At 39.5% G+C, this 24,048-nt stretch overlaps 1 protein-coding gene across 3 annotated transcripts in view; it reads left to right on the forward strand.

Moving 5' to 3' along the window:
* neurl1aa (neuralized E3 ubiquitin protein ligase 1Aa) overlaps nucleotides 1-22,432 on the forward strand; it is a 104,761-nt gene extending 82,329 nt beyond the window's left edge. For 2 of the 3 annotated variants that reach the window (XM_062027167.1, XM_062027169.1), the window contains 2 exons: nucleotides 8,494-8,643; nucleotides 14,474-22,432. In XM_062027167.1, the coding sequence (XP_061883151.1) occupies nucleotides 8,494-8,643; nucleotides 14,474-14,715 (392 nt within the window). In that variant the 3' untranslated portion in view covers nucleotides 14,716-22,432. The remainder of the gene's footprint in view (nucleotides 1-8,493; nucleotides 8,644-14,473) is intronic. The other variant, XM_062027168.1, reaches the window with a different exon arrangement.
* The last annotated feature ends 1,616 nt before the right edge of the window (nucleotides 22,433-24,048 follow it).

The following is a 24,048-nucleotide window of genomic DNA, read 5'->3' on the forward strand; positions in this document are numbered from 1 at the left end:
ATTTTGGGAGAACATCCGCACCTTAACACAACATAAACACAGGATTGGAACGTAGATCGACCAGTAAATTGAGAGCTTTGCCTTCCGGCTCAGCTCCTTCTTCACCACAACGGATCGATACAGCGTCCGCATTACTGAAGACGCCGCACCGATCCGTCTGTCGATCTCACGATCCACTCTTCCCTCACTCGTGAACAAGACTCTGAGGTACTTGAACTCCTCCACTTGGGGCAGGGTCTCCTCCCCAACCTTGAGATGGCACTCCACCCTTTTACGGGCGAGAACCATGGACTCGGACTTGGAGGTGCTGATTCTCATCCCAGTCGCTTCACACTCGGCTGCGAACCGATCCAGTGAGAGCTGAAGATCCTGGCCAGATGAAGCCATCAGGACCACATCATCTGCAAAAAGCAGAGACCTAATCCTGCAGCCACCAAACCGGATCCCCTCAACGCCTTGACTGTGCCTAGAAATTCTGTCCATAAAAGTTATGAACAGAATCTCGATGTGGAGGAGCAGGGGCTTTACTCTTGAGCTCCCCCCGGATGACAGAGCTTCTCACCCTATCTCTAAGGGAGAGCTCAGCCACCCGGCGGAGGAAACTCATTTCGGCCGCTTGTACCCGTGATCTTGTCCTTTCGGTCATAACCCAAAGCTCATGACCATAGGTGAGGATGGGAGCGTAGATCGACCGATAAATTGAGAGCTTTGCCTTCCGGCTCAGCTCCTTCTTCACCACAACGGCTCGATACAGCGTCCGCATTACTGAAGACACCGCACATCAATTCAGTTCAGCTAAAATCAGCTTGTGTTAGACAGGAAGTCATGCGCAATCACAAAATAATGTTTTCGGTTTACTTTTAAAGGTGAATTGTATTTTGTACTTTGAAACGACGGACATAAAGCCAACTTGTCCGAGGTTTTCAGGCTTAATTTCACCTTGTTGTCGCAAGTGGATGAGGACATGCTAATTCTGGATGTGCACAATTAAGGAATAATACACAAGCATATCCCGGGCAGCCATATGGAGGTATGGGGGCTTTTGTCAAATACCAGGGACCAGGAAAAAAGCAGGGGAGTGGTTGTTGTGACAATTTACTGTTGTATTATCAAGGCAAAGGTGTTGGCGGCGGTGTCTTTTAGCACCTGGTATTAATGGCATGACTTAGTTTATTTGCTTCTGCTCCTCCGGAAGGACAGAATAAACTGTGGTTAACTTTATTACAACTTTAATTATCACGCGATTACGCGCGGATTCGCACGATCTCGTAAAAGTCTGCGATATCGCGCAGTTCCGTGGTGGTTTGGTTCAGCAGCAGTTAAGCATCCAGTGGAAATTTGAGGTGAATTGATTGATTGAGACTTTTATTAGTAGGTTGCACAGTGAAGTACATATTCCGTACAATTGACACCTAAATGGTAACACCCGAATAAGTTTTTCAACTTGTTTAAGTCGGGGTCCACTTAAATTGATTCATGATACAGATATATACTATCATATATACTATCATCATAATACAGTCATAACACAAGATAATCACAATGAATTATTTACATTATTTACAATCAGGGGTGTGGGGGGGGGGTTAGGATATGGACATCAAGTAGTGGAAATAGAGAGAGAGAGAGAGAGAGAGAGAGAGAGAGAGAGAGAGATCAGAAGGCATAAGAAAAAGTATCTGCATTTGATTGTTTACATTTGATTGTTAGCAATCCGGGGAGGGTGTTAGTTTAGGGTTGCAGCTGCCTGGAGGTGAACTTTTATTGCGGTTTTGAAGGAGGATAGAGATGCCCTTTCTTTTATACCTGTTGGGAGCGCATTCCACATTGATGTGGCATAGAAAGAGAATGAGTTAAGACCTTTGTTAGTTCGGAATTTGGGTTTAACGTGGTTAGTGGAGCTCCCCCTGGTGTTGTGGTTATGGCGGTCATTTACGTTAAGGAAGTAGTTTGACATGTACTTCGGTATCAGGGAGGTGTAGCGGATTTTATAGACTAGGCTCAGTGCAAGTTGTTTAACTCTGTCCTCCACCTTGAGCCAGCCCACTTTAGAGAAGTGGGTAGGAGTGAGGTGGGATCTGGGGTGGAGGTCTAGCAGTAACCTGACTAGCTTGTTCTGAGATGTTTGGAGTTTAGATTTGAGGGTTTTGGAGGTGCTAGGGTACCAGGAGGTGCATGCGTAATCGAAAAAGGGGACTTATGATGAATGCTGTCTTTTCTGACCTATAATGGATGGTTTATGGTTTACTTTCCTTTCAAACATGCTTACAGTTACAACTAGGGTTGTACGGTATACCGGTGTTTGTATAGTACCGCGATACTAATGAATGACCGCCTCTGAAAAGTACCGGCCATTGGTGGATCTACACCGGTCATCTACTGTAATGATACCAAGTACAGTAGTGTATCTGGACAATAGTACTATGATTACGTTGATGTTTTTTGGCATCACATCTTCTTTCGTTTAAAAAATAAATTATATTATGTTTATAAACTCAGGAAATATGTCCCTGGACACATGAGGACTTTGAATATGACCCTGTAACGACTTGGTATCGGATTGATACCCAAATTTGTGGTATCATCCACAACTAATGCAGAGTATCAAACAACAGAAGAATAAGTGATTATTACATTTTAACAGAAGTGTTTTGTAAACGTTTGACCACGACTGTATAATTCCACCCTGGAAAAATAACATTTCAGATAAATCACAGAGGGCCCAAAACTGATATTGCATTCATGCCTATGATAAAACTGCTGACCACAAATGTACGTGGCACACTTGCTCAGACCCTCTGGACACTCCTCATGCCCAAATTCCACCCTCCTAAATTGTTGCATAGCTCCCATGCTTCACATGAGGATGCGCTCAACATACTGTAAAAATGTACAAACAGCGTTTAAAAATAGAAAGATCGTGGGCTGGAGAAAGGCTGTAGACTAAGGGAAGGCTTTCACAGCTGTTCACATGGGTCACTTTCATCCAGTTCTTACCAGGCGGGATCATGGAGGGGTACAGCTGATCCTGGCTCATCTGTACTGGATAGGGTTTAGCCTGCCTACCAGAGGGATCAACATGGAGATGGACAGAATGATTTATAGGTGCATGAAGAGAAAGTGGACTCGCAGACCCTCTAGAGTGCAGGGTCAAGCAATTAGCTGAAAGGTGAAACAATGGCTAGGGAATTACCATGAGGGGTACATCTGTACTAATTACCATCCCAATGTTGTTTCTATCCCAGCCTCTTCTGCATCCAGTAGAGCAGGGGTGTCCAAAGTGCGGCCCGGGGGCCATTTGCGGCCCGCGGCTAATTGTTTACCGGCCCACCACACATTCTGGAAATGCTATTGCAAAAATTAAAAAAAGTGGAATGTGGTGAAATCTAACTAGAAAAAGTTGCAATGTTGACACAAAGCTGCCATGCAGGCTTTTTTTTTTCTTTTGTCTTCTTTATTTTTCTTTTTTTGCCATTGCTCCAAAAAAAAAAAAAAATCAATGTTATAATGAATTATTGACCTATTCAAAGCTCCAATTATTTCAAATATTTCACTTTAAAATGTTTTATGTGGGAAATATTGCATATATTGTGTGGTTGCCATACAAAAACATCAACATTTTATTTGACAAAAGAGCATGAAACAAACAAAATAATAGTTCAAACGTAAAATGGACCGATATATCTGAAGTTGAGATCGTAACTTAAGTGTTGAAAGTAAAAAAATAAATAATAAAAATGTATCACTTTCTGAGTGGGACACCTTTTGGGTCCCAAATATATTTAATGGGATTTTATTTATCTTTTCAATGTGATTACTCAAAAATAATAATGAATTAAAATCAATGGTGTCTTGCATTATTGATCTTTTTAAGGCTCTAATTACTTCACATCAAACATTGCTTTCTGAATGTTTTGGGCAGTGGGGGAAATACTGCATATTTCAGTTTTATTATAAAAAACTAAGTTGTCTTTGACAGAAAAGGCATAAAACCTTTTTGTTTTTTTAAACTTTATATCAACCTGAAGTTGATATACTGTACAGATTTACTGTAAGCGTTAAATAAATAAATAAATAATAATTTGACTTGTTTTTAACATTTTAATGACTTAGACCCTTTATGGTCCCCGGGAGCCCTAAAGGTAAAAAAACAAACAAAATCCATATATTTTGTTATGGTTTGAAAATGAAAAATATCAAAATGGCCCCCGCATGCTTTAATTTTTCCGTGTGCGGCCCTCAGTGGAAAAAGTTTGGACACCCCTGCAGTAGAGTGAATAATATTTATATCCTGCTCATTTTGTCATTTGACCTCCTTACAAAGATGTCTAGAGATGGGTGCCAATTCGGTACTTTTAACCGTGTAATACTCTTCAATATTAGTAGGTGGCAGCAGGTAGCTAATTGCTTTGTAAACCTTGTATCTAATCTATCTTAAACCAAAAGTAAACAAAAGGCGAGTGCCCCTAAAAAAGACATTGAAGCTTAAGGATGGCTATGGAAAACGAAACTAAAACTGAACTGGCTACAAAGTAAACAAAAACAGAATGCTGGACGACAGCAAAGACTTGCAGCGTTTGGAGCAGACAGCGTCCAAAAAGTGCGTCCGTACATGACAATCAACAATTTCCACACAAAGAAGGATAGCGTCCGCACAACTGAAATAGTCTTGATTGCTAACACAAAGCAGGTGCGGGGAATAGCGCTCAAAGGAAGACATGAAACTGCTACAGGAAAATACCAACAAAACAGGAAAAGCCACCGAAATAGGAGCGCAAGACACTACACACAGGAAAACACCAACAAAACTCCAAATAAGTCACAGCGTGATGTGACAGGCCGTGACAGCACTTTGAGACAAGAGCTATAGTGATGCATGCTTGGTTATGGTTTGAATTCATATCTGTCAGGGTTGCCCCTGACAGTTTGGTTGCGTTTGTCTTAGTTTCCTGTCAGTTTCCTGTTATTTTGTCTTCATTTCCTGCTTGTACCCCTTAGTGCTTTTTCCCCTCAGCTGTGGCTGATTGGCACCGGGCCACACCTGGTGTCAATCAGCCAGATGCTATTTGAACCTGCCTTCCCCTCCAGTCAGTGCTGGATTATTGTCATTCCTACCTGTCGTGTCGTGTCAATATCGTTACAGCTACTACCTGTCGTGCTACTACTTGTCCTTGTACCTGTCGTCGTAGCGGTAAGCTGTTCCTGTTAGCTATTTGTAGTTTGCTTTCTCCTAGCTCTTTTGTTTTGTGTTTTCTTGTTAGCCATTAGCTGTTTCCAGTTTTTCTGTTTGCTGGTTCCTGTTTTCAGTTTTGGCTATTCCGAGTTCCTGGTTTGTGTTCTTACCTTTTATTTTATGAACATTAAATCATGTTTTCCTGGACAATGCCTGCCGCCATCTCTGCATCTTGGGGTTCGTCAACAACTTATTGTGACAATATCCAACAATTGCAGCAATGACTATTTACTGTCAATATCAACTACTGAGTTTCATGTTTGTATGTTTTCTGCTGGTGGTGTGCATCCGCATTTTTTTAATGAACAAAAATGTGCCTTGGCACCAAAAAGGTTGAAAAACACTGCTCTAGAGTAGAGATGTCCGATAATGGCTTTTTTGCCGATTTCCGATATTGTCCAACTCTTACTTACCGATTCCGATATCAACTGATACCGATATATACAGTCGTGGAATTAATACATTATTATGTCTAATTTTGTTGTGATGCCCCGCTGGATGCATTAAACAATGTAACAAGGTTTTCCAAAATAAATCAACTCAAGTTATGGAAAAAAATGCCAACATGGCACTGCCATATTTATTATTGAAGTCTTAAAGGGGTTCTGGGTATTTGTTCTGTTGTGTTTATGTTGTGTTACGGTGCGGATGTTCTCCCGAAATGTGTTTGTCATTCTTGTTTGGTGTGGGTTCACAGTGTGGCGCATATTTGTAACAGTGTTAAAGTTGTTTATACGGCCACACCCTCAGTGTGACCTGTATGGCTGTTGACCAAGTATGCCTTGCATTCACTTGTGTGTGTGTGAAAAGCCGTAGATATTATATGACTGGGCCGGCACGCAAAGGCAGTGCCTTTGAGGTTTATTGGCGCTCTGTACTTCTCCCTAAGTCCGTGTACACAGCGGCGTTTTAAAAAGTCATACATTTTACTTTTTGAAACCGATACCGATCATTTCCAATATTACATTTTAAAGCATTTATCGGCCGATAATATCGGCAGTCCAATATTATCGGACATCTCTAGTACTGACCAAATTCTGTTGGTACTACCAGTAAAATCAAACCGTACCATGTTATACCTTGTGTTGCACGTCACGTCAATTCCCTCAGGCCATAAGACTCTTGAACGCATCATAATAACCCCCTCAATTTCCCCCCCAAAAACTGATTAAGTGGCTAGAATATAAAGACAATATAACATACATCCATAAACGTGGATGCATATGCAAAAGTGCAATATATTTATCTGTACAGTGATCTATTTATTTATATCTGCACCTTATTGCTCTTTTATCCTGCACTACAATGAGATAATGCAACACAATTGTGTCCTTATCTGTACTGTAAAGTACAAATTTGAATGACAATAAAAGGAAGTCTTAGTCTAAGTCTAAGTCAAGCACTTGGCGGGCTAACAAGCATTTAGAGCGGACTCAGCTGGACTGTTACTAGGTAATATAATTTGTATTTTTCATTTTATTATTATTTTTTTTAATCAATCCAACAGAACAATACACAACAATACCATAATAATGCAATTCTAAAACTAAACCCAGCAACATTCAGAATAGCAATAAACAGAGCAATTGAGAGGACACACAAACATGACACAAAACAATCCGAAAACATTTTGGAAAAAAAATTATATTAACAACAGTATCAATATTAATAACAATTTCAACATAGCAGGAATTAAAAATCCCTCATTGACAATATCATTACAGACATATATATATATATATATATATATATATATATATATATATATATATATATATATATATATATATATATATATATATATATATATATATATATATATATATATATATATATATATATATATATATATATATATATATATAACATACAGTCAAGGTCAAAAGTTTGCATACACTTGTAAAGAACATAATGTCATGGCTGTCTTGAGTTTCCAATGATTTCTACAACTCTTATTTTTTGTGATAGAGTGATTGGAGCACATACTTGTTGGTCACAAAAAAACATTCATGAAGTTTGCTTCTTTTAAGAATTTATTATGGGTCTACTGAAAATGTGAGCAAATGTGCTGGGTCAAAAGTATACATACAGCAATGTTAATATTTGCTTACATGTCCCTTGGCAAGTTTCACTGCAATAAGGTGCTTTTGGTAGCCATCCACAAGCTTCTGCTTGAATTTTTGACCACTCCTCTTGACAAAATTGGTGCGGTTCAGCTAAATGTGTTGGTTTTCTGACATGGACTTGTTTCTTCAGCATTGTCCACATGTTTAAGTCAGGACTTTGGGAAGGCCATTCTAAAACCTTAATTCTAGCCTGATTTAGCCATTCCTTTACCACTTTTGACGTGTGTTTGGGGTCATTGTCCTGTTGGAACACCCAACTGCGCCCAAGACCCAACCTCCGGGCTGATGATTTTAGGTTGTCATGAAGAAATTGGAGGTAATCCTCCTTTTTCATTGTCTCATTTACTCTCTGTAAAGCACCAGTTCCATTGGCAGAAAAACAGGCCCAGAGCATAATACCACCACCACCATGCTTGACGGTAGGGTTGGTGTTCCTACAATTAAAAACCTCACCTTTTTCTCCTCCAAACATATTGCTGGGTATTGTTGCCAAACAGCTCAATTTTTGTTTCATCTGACCACAGAACTTTCCTCCAGAAGGTCTTATCTTTGTCCATGTGATGTCACATTTTCAGTAGACCCATAATAAATTCATAAAAGAACCAAACTTCATGAATGTTTTTTTGTGACCAACAAGAATGTGCTCCAATCACTCTATCACAAAAAAATAGAAGAGTTGTAGAAATTATTGGAAACTTGAGACAGCCATGACATTATGTTTATTTTGACCACGACTGCAGGTGTGAGAATGTACAGAACTATATGAGAAATCGGACTAAATTTAGTGACTGTGTGACAGCTCGCTGGCTCCCGCCGTCAGCGTACAGGTGCGTCCTCGCTCTCCTGGCCAGAGAAAAAGAGGACGACGTGCCGGTCCTCACACAACAATACACATTGACATGTGTGGGTTGTGCCTGTCATGATCTGTCAGGGGGTGTCTCAAGGTTCAGTGTCATGCACGAGACCACTTGGCACATTGACAGGAGGAGCTGGAAGTCAATTCCCCAACTTGAGCCGCCGAGGCAAACGTTCCGCCAACACAATTGCACGTGTGTACCCTAGAAAGCTGTTTGCTTTGTACTAAGAACAGGATTTTTACTAAAGCTTTGTTGTGTTACTTTTATCTTCCTGTAGGCTCCACTCATGTTGGAGATCCGCGGGCTGTGTCCAATCCCAGTTCGCCCTCCTCCTCGCCACAGACGCCGAGCGCCCTGGGCAGCTGCAGCTCGGATCCCGTCCTCAATGGAGGCCTGTGCTCCGCGGCCTACTACAGCTCAGCAGGGGGTAGGTCCACCCACTCGTGCACTACAGAAGCAGGAGATCAATCAGCCTTCGGAGGGGGGCGGGGGGGGGACTAACACAATCCATAATGAAATAGGGAGCGCATGTCATCGTGTTGTTGTTAGAAACAAAAGACATGAATTTGCCTTTATACACAGTCGGTATGCAAGGGTGTGTAGAGGAGCCACACATTTACTCAGGAGAAGCGTTACTTTAGAGCAGGGGTGCCCACACCTTTTCTGCAGGCCAGCTACTTTTCAATTGACCAAGTCAAGGGGATCTACCTCATTCATATATCATTTATAGAGATGTCCGATAATGGCTTTTTTTACCGATATTGTCCAACTCTTTATTACCGATTCCGATATCAACCGATACCGATATATACAGTCGTGGAATTAACACATTATTATGCCGCTGGATGCGTTAAACAATGTAACAAGGTTTTCCAAAATAAATCAACTCAAGTTACGGAAAAAAATGCCAACATGGCACTGCCATATTTATTATTGAAGTCACAAAGTGTATTGTTTTTTTTAACATGCCTCAAAACAGCAGCTTGGAATTTGGGACATGCTCTCCCTGAGAGAGCATGAGGAGGTTGAGGTGGGCGGGGTTGGGCTTGTGTAGGGTGTAGCGGGGGGTGTATATTGTAGCGTCCCGGAAAAGAGAGTGCTGCAAGGGCTTCTGGGTATTTGTTCTGTTGTGTTTATGTTGTGTTACGGTGCGGATGTTCTCCCGAAATGTGTTTGTCATTCTTGTTTGGTGTGGGTTCACAGTGTGGCGCATATTTGTAACAGTGTTAAAGTTGTTTATACAGACACCCTCAGTGTGACCTATATGGCTGTTGACCAAGTATGTCTTGCATTCACTTGTGTGTGTGAAAAGCCGTAGATATTACATATGATTGGGCCGGCACGCAAAGGCAGTGCCTTTAAGGTTTATTGGCGCTCTGTACTTCTCCCTACGTCCGTGTACACAGCGGCGTATTAAAAAGTCCCACATTTTAGTTTTTGAAACCGATACCGATAATTTACGAACCGATAACGATAATTTCCGATTTTACATTTTAAAGCATTTATCGGCCGATAATATCGGACATCTCTAATCATTTGTATTCATTTATTTATGTAAGAGACTTTTTGTTAACAAGTTAAAGGAGTTTAATGATAATACAGTCGTTGTCAAAAGTTTACATTTTTATGATAGAGTGATTGGAGCACATACTTGTGGTCACAAAACATTCATGAAGTTTGGTTCTTTTATGCATTTATTATGGGTCTACTGAAAATGTGAGCAAATCTGCTGGGTCAAAAGTATACATACAGCAATGTTAATATTTGGCAAGTTTCACTGCAATAAGGCGCTTTTGGTAGCCATCCACAAGCTTCTGGTGGAATTTTTGACCACTCCTCTTGACAAAATTGGTGCAGTTCAGCTAAATTTGTTGGTTTTCTGACATGGACTTGTTTCTTCAGCATTGTCCACACGTTTAAATCAGGACTTTGGGAAGGCCATTCTAAAACCTTCATTCTTGCCTAATTTAGCCATTCCTTTACCACTTTTGACGTGTGTTTGGAGTCATTGTCCTGTTGGAACACCCAACTGCGCCCAAGACTCAACCGCCGGGCTGATGATTTTAGGTTGTCATGTCAGAAAACCAACAAATTTAGCTGAACTGCACCAATCTTGTCAAGAGCAGTGGTCAAAAATGCAGGCCCATAGCATAATACTACCACCACCGTGCTTGATTGTAGGCATGGTTTTCCTGGGATTAAAGCATACTTGCCAACCTTGAAACCTCAGAATTAGGGAGATATTCAAAGGGCCCGCTGGAGGGTGGATATATATATATATATATATATATATATATATATATATATATATATATATATATATATATATATATATATATATATATATATATATATATATTATATATATATATATATATATATATATATATATATATATCCACCCTCCCAGCGGGCCCTTTGAATATCTCCCTAATATATATTAGATATATATATATATATATATATATATATATATATATAGGAGGATAGGGATGATGCTCGTTAGCGAATCCTCTTATCGAACCAGTTCTTGATCGAATCCAGATTCCGTATTTTTTTCGGACTATAAGTCGCAGTTTTTTTTCATAGTTTGGCCGGGGGTGCGACTTATACTCAGGAGCGACTTAAGTGTGAAATGATTAACACATTACCGTAAAATATCAAATAATATTATTTAGCTCATTCACGTAAGAGACTAGACGTATAAGATTTCATGGGATTTAGCGATTAGGAGTGACAGATTGTTTGGTAAACGTATAGCATGTTCTATATGTTATAGTTATTTGAATGACTCTTACCATAATATGTTACGTTAACATACCAGGCACGTTCTCAGTTGGTTATTTATGCCTCATATAACGTACACTTATTCAGCCTGTTGTTCACTATTCTTTATTTTAAATTGCCTTTCAAATGTCTATTCTTGGTGTTGGGTTTTATCAAATAAATGTCCCCAAAAAATGTTACTTATACTCCAGTGCGACTTATATATGTTTTTTTCCTTCTTTATTATGCATTTTCGGCCGGCGCGACTTATACTCCGAAAAATATGGTAGGTTGTTGTGTGTGCACCTTGTGTGTGCACTGAGTTCCAAAAGCCATAGATGTTATGTGACTGGGCCGGCACGCTGTTTATATGGAGGAAAAGCGGACGTGATTGAGGACAGCATGCAGCCGTTAAAGGGTGAAGGTTTCAGGTGAGAGAGGACGCTAAAGGCACGCCCCCAATATTGTTGTCCGGGTTGAAAATCGGGAGAAATTCGTGAGAATGGTTGCCCTGGGAGATTTTAGGGAGGGGCACTGAAATGCGGGATTCTCCCGGGATAATCGGGAGGGTTGGCAGTTATGGATTAAAGGCATCACCTTTTCTCCTCCAAACATATTGCTGGGTATTGTGGCCAAACAGCTCAATTTTTGTTTCATCTGACATCACACGGACAAAGGTAAGACCTTATGGAGGACAGTTCTGTGGTCAAAAGTGGTAAAGCAGGTGTGTCCAAACTTTTTCCACTGAGGGCCGCACACGGAAAAATTAAAACATGCGGGGGCCATTTTGACATTTTTAATTTTCAAACCATAACAAAATATATGGATTTATTTTTATTTTTTTTACCTTTAGGGCTTCCGGGGACCATAAAGGGTCTAAGTCATTAAAATGTTAAAAATAAGTCAAATTATTATTATTATTCTTTATTTAACGCTTACAGTAAATCTCTTCAGTATATCAACTTCAGGTTGATATAAAGTAAAAAAAAAAAAAAAAAGGTTTTATGCCTTTTCTGTAAGACAACTTTGTTTTTTCATAATAAAACTGAAATATGCAGTATTTCCCCCACTGCCCAAAACATTCAGAAAGCAAAGTTTGATGTGAAGTAATTAGAGCCTTAAAAAGATCAATAATGCAGGACACCATTTATTTTAATTCATAATTATTTTTGAGTAATCACAGTGAAAAGATAAATAAAATCCCATTAAATATATTTGGGAACCACTCATATAAAGTGATACATTTTTATTAGTTTTTGTTTTACTTTCAACACTTAAGTTACAGGATCAACTTCAGGTATATCTGTCGATTTTACGTTTTAACTATTATTTTGTTTGTTAGGTGAATGGTCTTTTGGGCTGAGTGATTGTGTGTTGATCAGGTGTTTGAATTGTATTGGCGTGTTCTATGGAGCTAGGAGCTAGCATAGGAGCTAGGAGCTAGCATAACAAACACGCAGGTGTTTTTATGCAGGATTAATTTGTGTCATATTAAATATAAGCCTGGTTGTGTTGTGGCTAATAGAGTATATATATGTCTTGTGTTTATTTACTGTTGTAGTCATTCCCAGCTGAATATCAGGTACCGTGAGTATGCAGCCTTGGCTGCTAAACATGTGATAGCTTGACCGTATGTGCGCGTCACGTACGTAACTTTTTAAAAATATATAAGCTTTATGAACCTTGGGTTAGGTGAACGGTCTTTTGGGCTGAGTGATTGTGTGTGTTGATCAGGTGTTTGAATTGTATTGGCGTGTTCTATGGAGCTAGGAGCTAGCAGAGGAGCTAGGAGCTAGCGTAACAAACACGCAGGTGTTTTTATGCAGGATTAATTTGTGGCATATTAAATATAAGCCTGGTTGTGTTGTGGCTAATAGAGTATATATATGTCTTGTGTTTATTTACTGTTGTAGTCATTCCCAGCTGAATATCAGGTCACCCCCGGCTCTCACAGCATCTTCCCTATCTGAATAGCTTCAACTCCCCACTAGTCCTTCACTTGCACTTTACTCATCCACAAATCTTTCATCCTCGCTCAAATTAATGGGGAAATTGTCGCTTTCTCGGTCCGAATCTCTCTCACTTCATGCGGCCATCATTGTAAACAATAGGGAACTTTGCGTATATGTTCAACTGACTACGTCACGCTACTTCCGGTAGGTGCAAGCCTTTTTTTTATCAGATACCAAAAGTTGCAATCTTTATCGTCGTTGTTCTATACTAAATCCTTTCAGCAAAAATATGGCAATATCGCGAAATGATCAAGTATGACACACAGAATGGATCTGCTATCCCCGTTTAAATAAAAAAAATTCATTTCAGTAGGCCTTTAATGGGCCTTATAATCCGGTGCGGCTTTTATATGAAAAAAGACCTGAATAGACCCGCTCATCGGCAGTGCGCCATATAATCCGGTGCGCCCTATGGTCCAGAAATCCAGAAAAACCTGATAGCAATTTGTGGCTACTCCATAATTGCCAACCTTGAGACCTCCTATATCGGGAGGTGGGGGGTAGGGGGCGGGGGGCGTGGTTATTTACAGCTAGAATTCACCAACTCGAGTATTTCATATATATATATATATATATATATATATATATATATATATATATATATATATATATATATAGTATATGTATGTATGTATGTATGTATGTATATATATATATATATATATATATATATATATATATATATATATGTATATGTATATATATATATATATATATATATGTATATGTATATATATATATATATATATATGTATATATATATGTATATGTATATATATATATATATATATATACATATATATATATATATATGTATGTATGAAATACTTGACTTTCAGTGAATTCTAGCTATATATATATATATACATATATATATATATACATATATTTATTTTATTTACATAAAAGAAATACTTGAATTTCAGTGTTCCGGTGGCTATCCATTAGATGGCAGTATTGTCCTGTTTAACTTCTCCGTTCATGATGAGTATATCATTTTGGCCACCGTGTTCAATGGAGAAGTCTGTTCTACATATTTACAGGCAACATACACCTTCCCCTTCGAACGTCTCCTTGTTGTGTGCGCAGTTGTGCACTCTACTCTCTAAAAGCCCTAGATTTTATGACGTCATTGGGCAGGCAAGCTGTTTATATTGTGGGAAAGCGGACGTGAGAACAGGCTGTCCCCACTCAGTCTCAGGTCCGCATTGAGCTGGAGGGGGCGTGGCCTCCAGCTCCGGCTGAATACCGGGAGTTTGTCGGGAGAAAATCTCTGCCGGGAGGTTGTCGGGAGAGACGCTGAATACCGGGATTCTCCCGCTAAAAACGGGAGGGTTGGCAAGTATGGGCTACTCTACACACCTGCACACTAACACGTGTGCAATTGTCCCCCGTATTATTTTGCTACTTAGTTGTGCAGGTACCAACGTTACAGATGAAACAACCTGGCTAACACCACACTTCTTTCGCCTTCTCCAGGAACCATCCCAAACTCTCCGGTCAGCCTCCCCAAGTCGCCCACGTTCCCGTCGGGCCGCGGGCCCTGGTCCGACGAGTGCTCCATCTGTTACGAGAACACGGTGGACACGGTCATCTACGCCTGCGGACACATGTGTCTCTGTTACACCTGCGGCCTGAAGCTGAAGAAAATGTCCAACGCCTGCTGTCCCATCTGCAGACGGCAGATCAAAGACATCATCAAGACCTATCGGAGTACATAAAAGTGGACGGAGACGACGTGGGGTCCAGAGAACTTCTGATACTTTCATTCGTGGTACCGTACAGTGTCACTGAGATTTGTCTCATCGAGGGACGGCACCTGAAGACACAGCTTTGTGTTTTATTTTGTCGAGCGGGTGTTGTTGACTTTTTGACAGAATGTCTCAGTAATTCTTTCAGGACGTGGGGAAGCGCTCAAGTCACCCGCAGAGTGTGAATCGTCTCGCTTTCTGGAGAAGACGAGTGCGACTGACGTCGGAGTGGTAGAGCGATGGAACCTTGTTATCGTCGTGGTCGTAGTCAGTGGCGTTTGTAGAGACAGTGCTGACCGTGAGTAGGTGTGTAACGCTGCTTGTGCTCGTGTGTGCTGATACACCTTTTTATGGTAGAGTACTACATCAAATGTACGGTGGATATGTTGTCGTGCTAGCTAGCTGCTCGCTCCGCAATGTGGTAAATGTTGCGCATTTACATCCGACAATGAAAACAATCAGCGGTTCACACAAACAGGGAGTAGATTTCTCAGGGCCAATAATGTATTTTTTTTCTCCCCTTTTTAAGATATAGAAACTATTTTCCCAAACTACAGTCGTATTCATGTCTGATGCACTGTGAGCAATCCTGACTACTTCACAGCGCTTCGTAAAAAAAATAGCTCCCGTGCGGTTGTGTGAGGTCGGGAGCGTTGCCATGGTTTCAGTTATGACACATCCTCCTGCCTTAAAAAACACATTTGTCACAAACAGCCCGGTCGGTTATATTTCTATACGGCAAATTACCAAAAAAAATTAAAAATACTACTGCGTGGCACAAACTGCCACATTTTTTCACTCAGATGGAGGGGGGGGGGTGGGGGGAGCACACAAAAAGGATAAATGTATTTTTGTAAAACCGCATTTTCCCATTCAGGTTTTTCACCAGCAGAAAAGATGCTTTATAGAAATATTTGACTCATACCTATCTTGTGCTTTCGTGCTAATTCCTCATTCCGTCCTATCTCATCACTTGTACACTATATTGCCAAAACTAATTGGCCACCCATTCAGATGATCAGAATCAGGTGTCCTAATCACTTGGCCCGGCCACAAAATCCAGCACTTAGGCATGGAGACTGTTTCTACAAACATTTGTGAAAGAACGGGCCGCTCTCAGGAGCTCAGTCATAGGATGCCCCCTGTCCAGTCGTGAAATGTCCTCGCTCCTAAATATTCCAAAGTCAACTGTCGGCTTTATTAAAAGAAAATGGAAGAGTTCGGGAACAACAGCAACCCAGCCGCCAAGTGGTAGGCCACGTAAACTGACAGAGAGGGGTCAGCGGATGCTCAAGCGCATAGTGCAAAGACGTTCAGTTGCTACAGAGCTCCAAACTTCATGTGACCTTCCAATTAGCCCACGTACAGTACGCAGAGAGCTTCATGGAATGGGTTTCCATGGCTGTGCAGCAGCATCTAAGCCATACATCACAGAGTCCAATGCAAAGCGTCGGATGCAGTGGTGTAAAGCGTGTGTCGCCACTGGACTCTAGAGCAGTGGTTCTTAACCTTGTTGGAGGTACCGAACCCCACCAGTTTCATATGCACATTCACCGAACCCTTCTTTAGTGAAAAATAAAATGTTGTTTTCTAATTCAAGACAAAGTTATATGTTTTTGGTAACACTTTAGTATGGGGAACATATTCTAAGTAACAAAGACTTAATTTTGAGTTATTTGGTTAGGGTTAGAGGGTTAGGGCCAGGGTTAGGGTTATAATAAGGCCATGCAGAATAAGGCATTAATAAGTACTTAATAATGACTAGTTAAGAGCCAATATGTTACTAATATGCATGTTAATAAGCAACTAATCAATGGTGAATATGTTCCCCATACTGAAGTGTTACCATGTTTTTTTACTGGTGCACAAAATGAACCGTGCATGAACATCACCTTGTTCAAACAACAAAACCAACACAGTGCATAAACTCACAACAAATTACACACCTGCAAATCAGTGTGACTTCTGCTGTAGCCGTATCGGTAATACGCCGATAGGGAGAAGTTTTTATTTACACGATGAGTCGGGTGTGTCTTGACCTCCGCCCAACCCCTGAGCCCGACTCACCGAACCCCTAGGGTTCGATCGAACCCAGGTTAAGAACCACTGCTCTAGAGCAATGGAGACGCCTTCTCTGGACTGATGAATCACACTTTTCCATCTGGCAATCTGAAGGACCAGTCTGGGTTTGGAGGTCGCCAGGAGAACGCTACATTTCGGACTGCATTGTGCCGAGTGTGAAATTTGGTGGAGGAGGAATTATGGTGTGGGGTTGTTTTTCAGGAGTTTGGCTTGGCCCCTTAGTTCCAGTGAAAGGAACTTTGAGTGCTCCAGGATACCGAAACATTTTGGACAATTCCATGCTGGAACAGTTTTGAGCGGGCCCCTTCCTCTTCCAACATGACTGGGCACCAGTGCACAAAGCAAGGTCCATAAAGACATGGATGACCGAGTCTGGTGTGGATGAACTTGACTGGCCTGACCTGAACCCGATAGAACACCTTTGGGATGAATTAGAACGGAGACTAAGAGCCAGGTATTCTCCACCAACATCAGTGTGTGACCTCACCAATGCTCCTTTTGGAAGAACGGTCGAAAATTCCTATAAACACACTCCGCAACCTTGTGGACAGCCTTCCCAGAAGAGTTGAAGCTGTAATAGCTGCAAAAGGTGGACCGACGACATATTGAACCCTATGGGTTAGGAATGGGATGGCACTTCAAGGTCATATGGGAGTCAAGGCAGGTGGCCAAATACTTGTGGCAATATAGTGTATATAAACAATCCAAACCTAGAGCTTGAATTAGGAAGCAACTCTTAAAAAGACATGTCAACACCCGTTTTGTATGCCATGGACTTCTTTATTCCGTAGATGATTAACAAAACGGGACTCCGAGCTTTGCTGCTATTGTGTTTTCCTGCCCATGCTGACACACACCAGTCCCTGGTTCTAATGACGCCACTGCTAAGTGTTCAGTCACACTTCATCGCTAATTAATGTATTATTTTTATTGACGAGCTTCATCTGAAAAAAATAATGTACATGTTTTTTTCTACAATCGTTGGCACTGCTTTCCTTGTTCATGACTGTATTCTAGATTTCAAATGGTGCAAAGTAGGATTTCAATGACCTTGCAGCGGTCTAGGTGTAGGATGTGAACTGTTAGGTGTGTACAATCAACGGTGGTTTTAGGTGTGGCTCAGGGCGCCATTCACTAGAGGCCGCCCCGATTCTGGGTCTCGCATAGGGCACCGTTAAAGCTAGGACTGCCACTGATTACAATCCCCAAATTTTGTTGGTTTTTTTTCTCTTTCTGTGTCTCAATACTTCCCTTTGTAGACTTTTGAGTGCATTAGAAGTACGACTAAATCGTTGTTTGCATTTTCGAGCGTTGGAAAGTCAACAGTAGAAACGTGTAAATATTAGGGGTGATCAATACGGCACATTTTGGTATCGACTCGGTACTAAGCACACAGGACCAATATTACAGATACCAGTACTGATAGCTCGGCAGTGTCCCAAGGGTAATTGATCTGATTTACTCATTGTCCAAAATACAGCAGCGATTATGTAGAATTCAAGCACCGCCTGATATTCAAGATTTATTTGATAGTACGATGCGATGCTTTGTTGAAGTCATGACGGCTGGCGGGCTGTAGTTTGGACACCCTTGGCCTAGACCAGGGGTAGGGAACCTGTGGCTCTTTTGATGACTGCATCTGGCTTTCAGATAAATCTTAGCTGACATTGCTTAACACGATAAGTAATTAATAATTCCGCTGGTAATCAGTGTTAAAAATAACGTTCAAATTATAACCATTCTCATACATTTAAATCCATCCATCCGTTTTCTATCGCACCTGTTTAAGAAGTCGAATTAATGGTAAGAAGTATTTTATTTATTATTGGTTAGCTTCAGAATAACAATGTTATTAAAAAGAATAAGAGACTTATTATATTCTAAAAATGTTGGTCTTACTTAAAAATGCACGCAATTAGTTGTTTTCAGTGTTAAAAAATATTATATGGCTCTCACGGAAATACATTTTAAAATATTTGGCTTTCATGGCTCTCTCAGCCAAAAAGGTTCCCGACCCCTAGCCTAGACACATCAGTTTTTACCATGAATTGATTAAACAAGTTCAAAAACGTATTCGGGTGTTACCATTTAGTGGTCAATTGTACGGAATATGCACTGTACTGTGCAATCTACTAGGGCTGCAACAATTAAAAGATTAAATCGATTAAAATCGATTATAAAAATAGTTGGCGATTAATTTAGTCATCGATTCGTTGGATCTATGCTATGCGCATGCGCAGAGGCATTTTTTTTGTATTTTTTTTAATTTATTTTTTAATAAAACTTTATAAACTGCAACATGTACAAACAGCTGAGAAACAATAATCAAAATAAGTATGGTGCCAGTATGCTGGGTTTTTTTCAATAAAATACTGGAAAGGATAGAAATGTTTGTCTCTTTTATCCGATTATTAATCGATCAATCGAAGTAATAATCGACAGATTAATCGATTATCAAATTAATCGTTAGTTGCAGCCCTACAATCTACTAATACAAGTTTCAATCAATCAATCAATCAATATTAATATCGGCCCAATATCAGGAAAATTCTAAACTCTAAAATCCCAGATATAATCTCCAATACTAGCAGCCTTGCGGAGTGTTAATTTGGGCTAAGATGGACAGCCAGTTAACATCCAAATGTCCTCCAATAAGCACACAAAGGTTGGTCAGAAGGTAAACATGGTAGGCCATAGGCTACTAGCAGCTACACAACAGCTAAGCACGCATGGGCTCACAAGCCCGACACGCGTTATAAGTAGGGCTGCAACAACTAATCGATTAAATCGATTAAAAAATAGTTGGCGATTAATTTAGTCATCGATTCGTTGGATCTATGCTATGCGCATGCGCAGAGGCAATTATTATTATTATTTTTTTTTTAATAAACCTTTATTTATAAACTGCAACATGTACAAACAACTGAGAAACAATAATGAAAATAAGTATGGTGCCAGAATGCTGTTTTTTTCAATAAAATACCGGAAAGGATAGAAATGTAGTTTGTCCCATTTATCCGATTATTAATCGATTAATCGAAGTAATAATTGACAGATTAATCGATTATCAAATTAATCGTTAGTTGCAGCCCTAGTTATAAGTTCCCTTGATTGAACAATAAGTCTATAAACAACATTTGTCAGTACAAACTAGGGTGGTACGGTATACCGGTGTTAGTATAGTACCGCGATACTAATGAATCATGTTCGGTACTATACAGCTTCTAGAATGGGAATCATGTTCGGTACTATACCGCCTCTAGAAAGTACCGGCTTAAACTGCGTCAAAAGGGGCATGATAATGGATGACTTATAATGTGTCTATAATTGACATTTTCAAGACAAGATTTCACTATGTCCGATCACTGACCATTAGGACGACCAACCTAACTTTAAACACACAACTCACAGGTGAATGAACCGCATACTTACTCAACAGCCATACATGTCACAGTAAGGGTAGCAGTATGAACAACGCCAACATTGTCATAAATATGTGCCATGTAGTGAAACCACACTAAACAACAATGGCAAACACATTTTGGAAGAATATTTGCACAGCAACACAACATAAACACTACAGAACAAATTCCCAGAATTCCCTGCAGCACCAACTCTTCCGGGACACTACAATATAAACAAAAACGCCATCCACTGTAATGATACCAGTACAGGAGCGCATCTAGTTGATACTACTATGATGAATATGATATTTTTTAGCATCACAAAATTTTCTTTCGATATTATGTTTATAAACTCAGGAAATATGTCCCTGGACACATGAGGACTTTGAATATGACCAATGTATGATCCTGTAACGACTTGGTATCGGATTGATATCCAAACGTGTGGTATCATCCAAAACTAATGTAAAGTATCCAAACAACAGAAGAATAAGTGATTATTACATTTAACAGAAGTGTAGATAGAACATGTTAAAAGAGAAAGTAAGCAGATATTAACAGTAAATGAACAAGTAGATTAATAATCCATTTTCTACCAATTGTCCTTAATAATGTTGACAAAATAATAGAATGATAAATGACACAATATGTTACTGCATACTGTATGTCAGCAGACTAAATTAGGAGGGTTTTTTTGTTCACTTACTACTAAAAGACAAGTTGTCTTGTATGTTTACTATTTTATTTAAGGACAAACTTGCAAAAACAAACATGTTTAATGTACCCTAAGATTTTTTGTTCAAATAAAGCCCAAAATAGTACAGAAAAATCCCGAAATACATTTTGTTACCCGTACCAAAATATTGGTATCGGGACAACACTAGTACAAACAAGTATCAAATAATTATAGTTGCATATTACTGACACAAGACTATTTGTATTAGAAAATATCCATTCAACTTAATTTACATGAGATTAATACATTATTGTAGTACCGTGTAATATTTATGTATAAATTATGCTGAAATTCAATATAGGTGGAAGAGTTTTATCGGTACACCCCAACTGATGAACATACGTTTTCCTTTTCAAAATCACTCTTGATAACAGTAATATTTAGAATAAAACACAGGGAAAATATAATATGTGTTGTTCCTCTGTTTTGCATAAGATTGTTTGAATAATAGTGCAAAATAAGCCAACAAAAGCAAAAGTACTCATTCAAATCCTCAGGCTTTCTGCCCCCAAAGTTGTCCCATGTAAATGTGTAAACAATTAACATATTTAATACAAATATTAATAGACAAAACCCAGAAAATCAATTCTGGTATCAAGCCGATACTAGTAGGACTCTTGGTATCAAATATTCGGATCCACCACGAGTAAATACTGAAAATGCCAGAACAGCAGGAATCAATTTGGGACAGAATGTCAAACTCTGCACACTTAGGGACTAAAGTACACAGTCTAGAGTACACACTGGAGTATACGAACGGAAGTATTGGATTGGAGGCACTTGGAGCTGTTATATTGTGTGAAAGTTATCACGGTCTATCTGACAAATATGTCACTTTATTCAGCAGCTGATTGTAAACTTGGAAATGTTTTTCCTCTGGCATGTTTTTATTTTTTTTAAATCCACTTTCTGACCAAATACAGTCTTTGCCCTCTTGAAGTTAAATTACAATATTACCTTTGTGAATAATATTTCATTTAATTTAAGGCATTGCGAGATGTTCGTTTGTGTTTATTCTATTTTGGCGGAAGGTTTTTAATGATTTTTCTCAATTTCTACTCGTTTTGACTTTTGAATTCACACGACTCAAAGGCTCCTTGAATGTCACTGACCTTTTCTTTTCTTCTTTTTGTGTGCGTTTGCAGTCTTCTACTGTGCACTGCTACTGTATGAATCATGCACAGCCTCGTGGTTAGCAAGTTGGCCTCACAGTCAGGCATAGGGTTGCCAACTCCCTGAAATATTAATAAGGGGGATTGTCTTCACCTCTACCGTCTTGGTGAAGTTATTTAAGTTGTTTTCCTTTTTTTTCCATTATTATTTTTACGAAAACAATTTACAGCGCCTTGCAAAAGTAATCAAACCCCCTTGAACTTATATTTTGTCATATTACAACCACAAACAAAAATATATTTTATTGGAATTTTATGTGAAAGACCAACACAAAGTGGTATACAATGCTGAAGATGAAGAAAATTATATATATATATATATATATATATATATATATATATATATATATATATATATATATATATATATATATATATATATATATATATATATATACACATATATGTATACAGTTGTGCTCATAAGTTTACATACCCTGGGAGAATTTATGATTTCTTGGCCCCTCTTCAGAGAATATGAATGATAACACAAAAGCCTTTCTTCCACTCATGCTTAATGGTTGTGTGAAGCTATTTATTGGCAAACAACTGTGTTTACTCTTTTTAAATCAAAATGACAAAAGAAAGTACCCAAATGACCCTGATCAAAAGTTTACATACCCCAGTGACTTTGATCTGATACCATGCACAAAAGTTGACACAACAGGTTTGAATGGCTAATCAAGGTTCCAATCCTCACCTGTGACATGTTTGTTTGTAATTAAAGTGTGTGTATAAAAGGTCAGTGAGTTTCTGGGCTTCTGACAGACCATTGCATCTGTTTCTGGATTCCGAGTCATGGGGAAGGCAAAGGAATTGTCAAAGGATCTGCGAGAAAAGGTAATTGAACTGCATAAAACAGGAAAGGGGGTATAAAAAGATATCCAAGGAATTGAGAATGCCAATCAGCAGTGTTCAAACGCTGATTAAGAAGTGGAAAATGAGGGATTCAGGTAGACCAGCAAAGATTTCAGCCACAACTGCCAGCAAAATTGTTTGAGATGCAAAGAAAAATCCACAAATAACTTCAGCTAAAATACAGGACTCTCTGAAAAAATGTGGTGTGGCTGTTTCAAGATGCACTTGAAGAAAAATGGGCTGCATGGTCGAGTCGCCAGAAGAAAGCCATCACTCCAAATTACTTTGTTTCAGAAGTTTTGAGGCTTGTTTCCGTGCTGTTTGACGTAATGTAAGCGGGATGCTTTGTGACATTTGCGCAGAAATGGCGGGATCAGGGTCATTTGGGTACTTTCTTTTGTCATTTTGATTTAAAAAGAGTAAACACAGTTGTTTGCCAATAAATACCTTCACACAACCATTAAGCATGAGTGGAAGAAAGGTTTCATATTCTCTGAAGAATGGCCAAGAAATCATAAATTCTGCCAGGGTATGTAAACTTATGAGCACGACTGTATCTTTCAGGGTATGTGTCTACCAGCTTTGCACATCGAGTGACTGAAATGTTTGCACATTCTTCTTTGCAAAACATTGCAATCTCAGTCAGCAGTTTTTAGATCTTGCTACAGCTTTTTGATTGGATTTAGGTCTTAACATATGGCTTTGTTTTGTTTTAAACCTTTTCATTGTAGCCCTGGATTTACATTTAGGGCCGTTGTCCTGCCGGAAGGTGAACCTCCACACCCCAGTCTCAAGTCTTTGGCAGGCTCCAACTGGTTTTCTTCCAAGATTGCCCTGTGTTTGGCTCCATCTATCTTCCCATCAACCATGTTTGCTGCCCCTGCTGAAGAGAAGCAACCCCAGAGCATGATGCTGCCACCACCATAATTGACCGTGGGGATAATGTTTGTAGTTCTCTGCCACACGTAGCGTTTTACAATTTGGCTGGTTTTCTGGCAAACTTCTTCTGGTTTTCTTTGAACAATGGCTTTCTTCTCGCCACTCTTCCAGT

Source organism: Entelurus aequoreus, linkage group LG18 (genome assembly GCF_033978785.1).
Source record: "Entelurus aequoreus isolate RoL-2023_Sb linkage group LG18, RoL_Eaeq_v1.1, whole genome shotgun sequence".
Taxonomy (NCBI): domain Eukaryota; kingdom Metazoa; phylum Chordata; class Actinopteri; order Syngnathiformes; family Syngnathidae; genus Entelurus; species Entelurus aequoreus.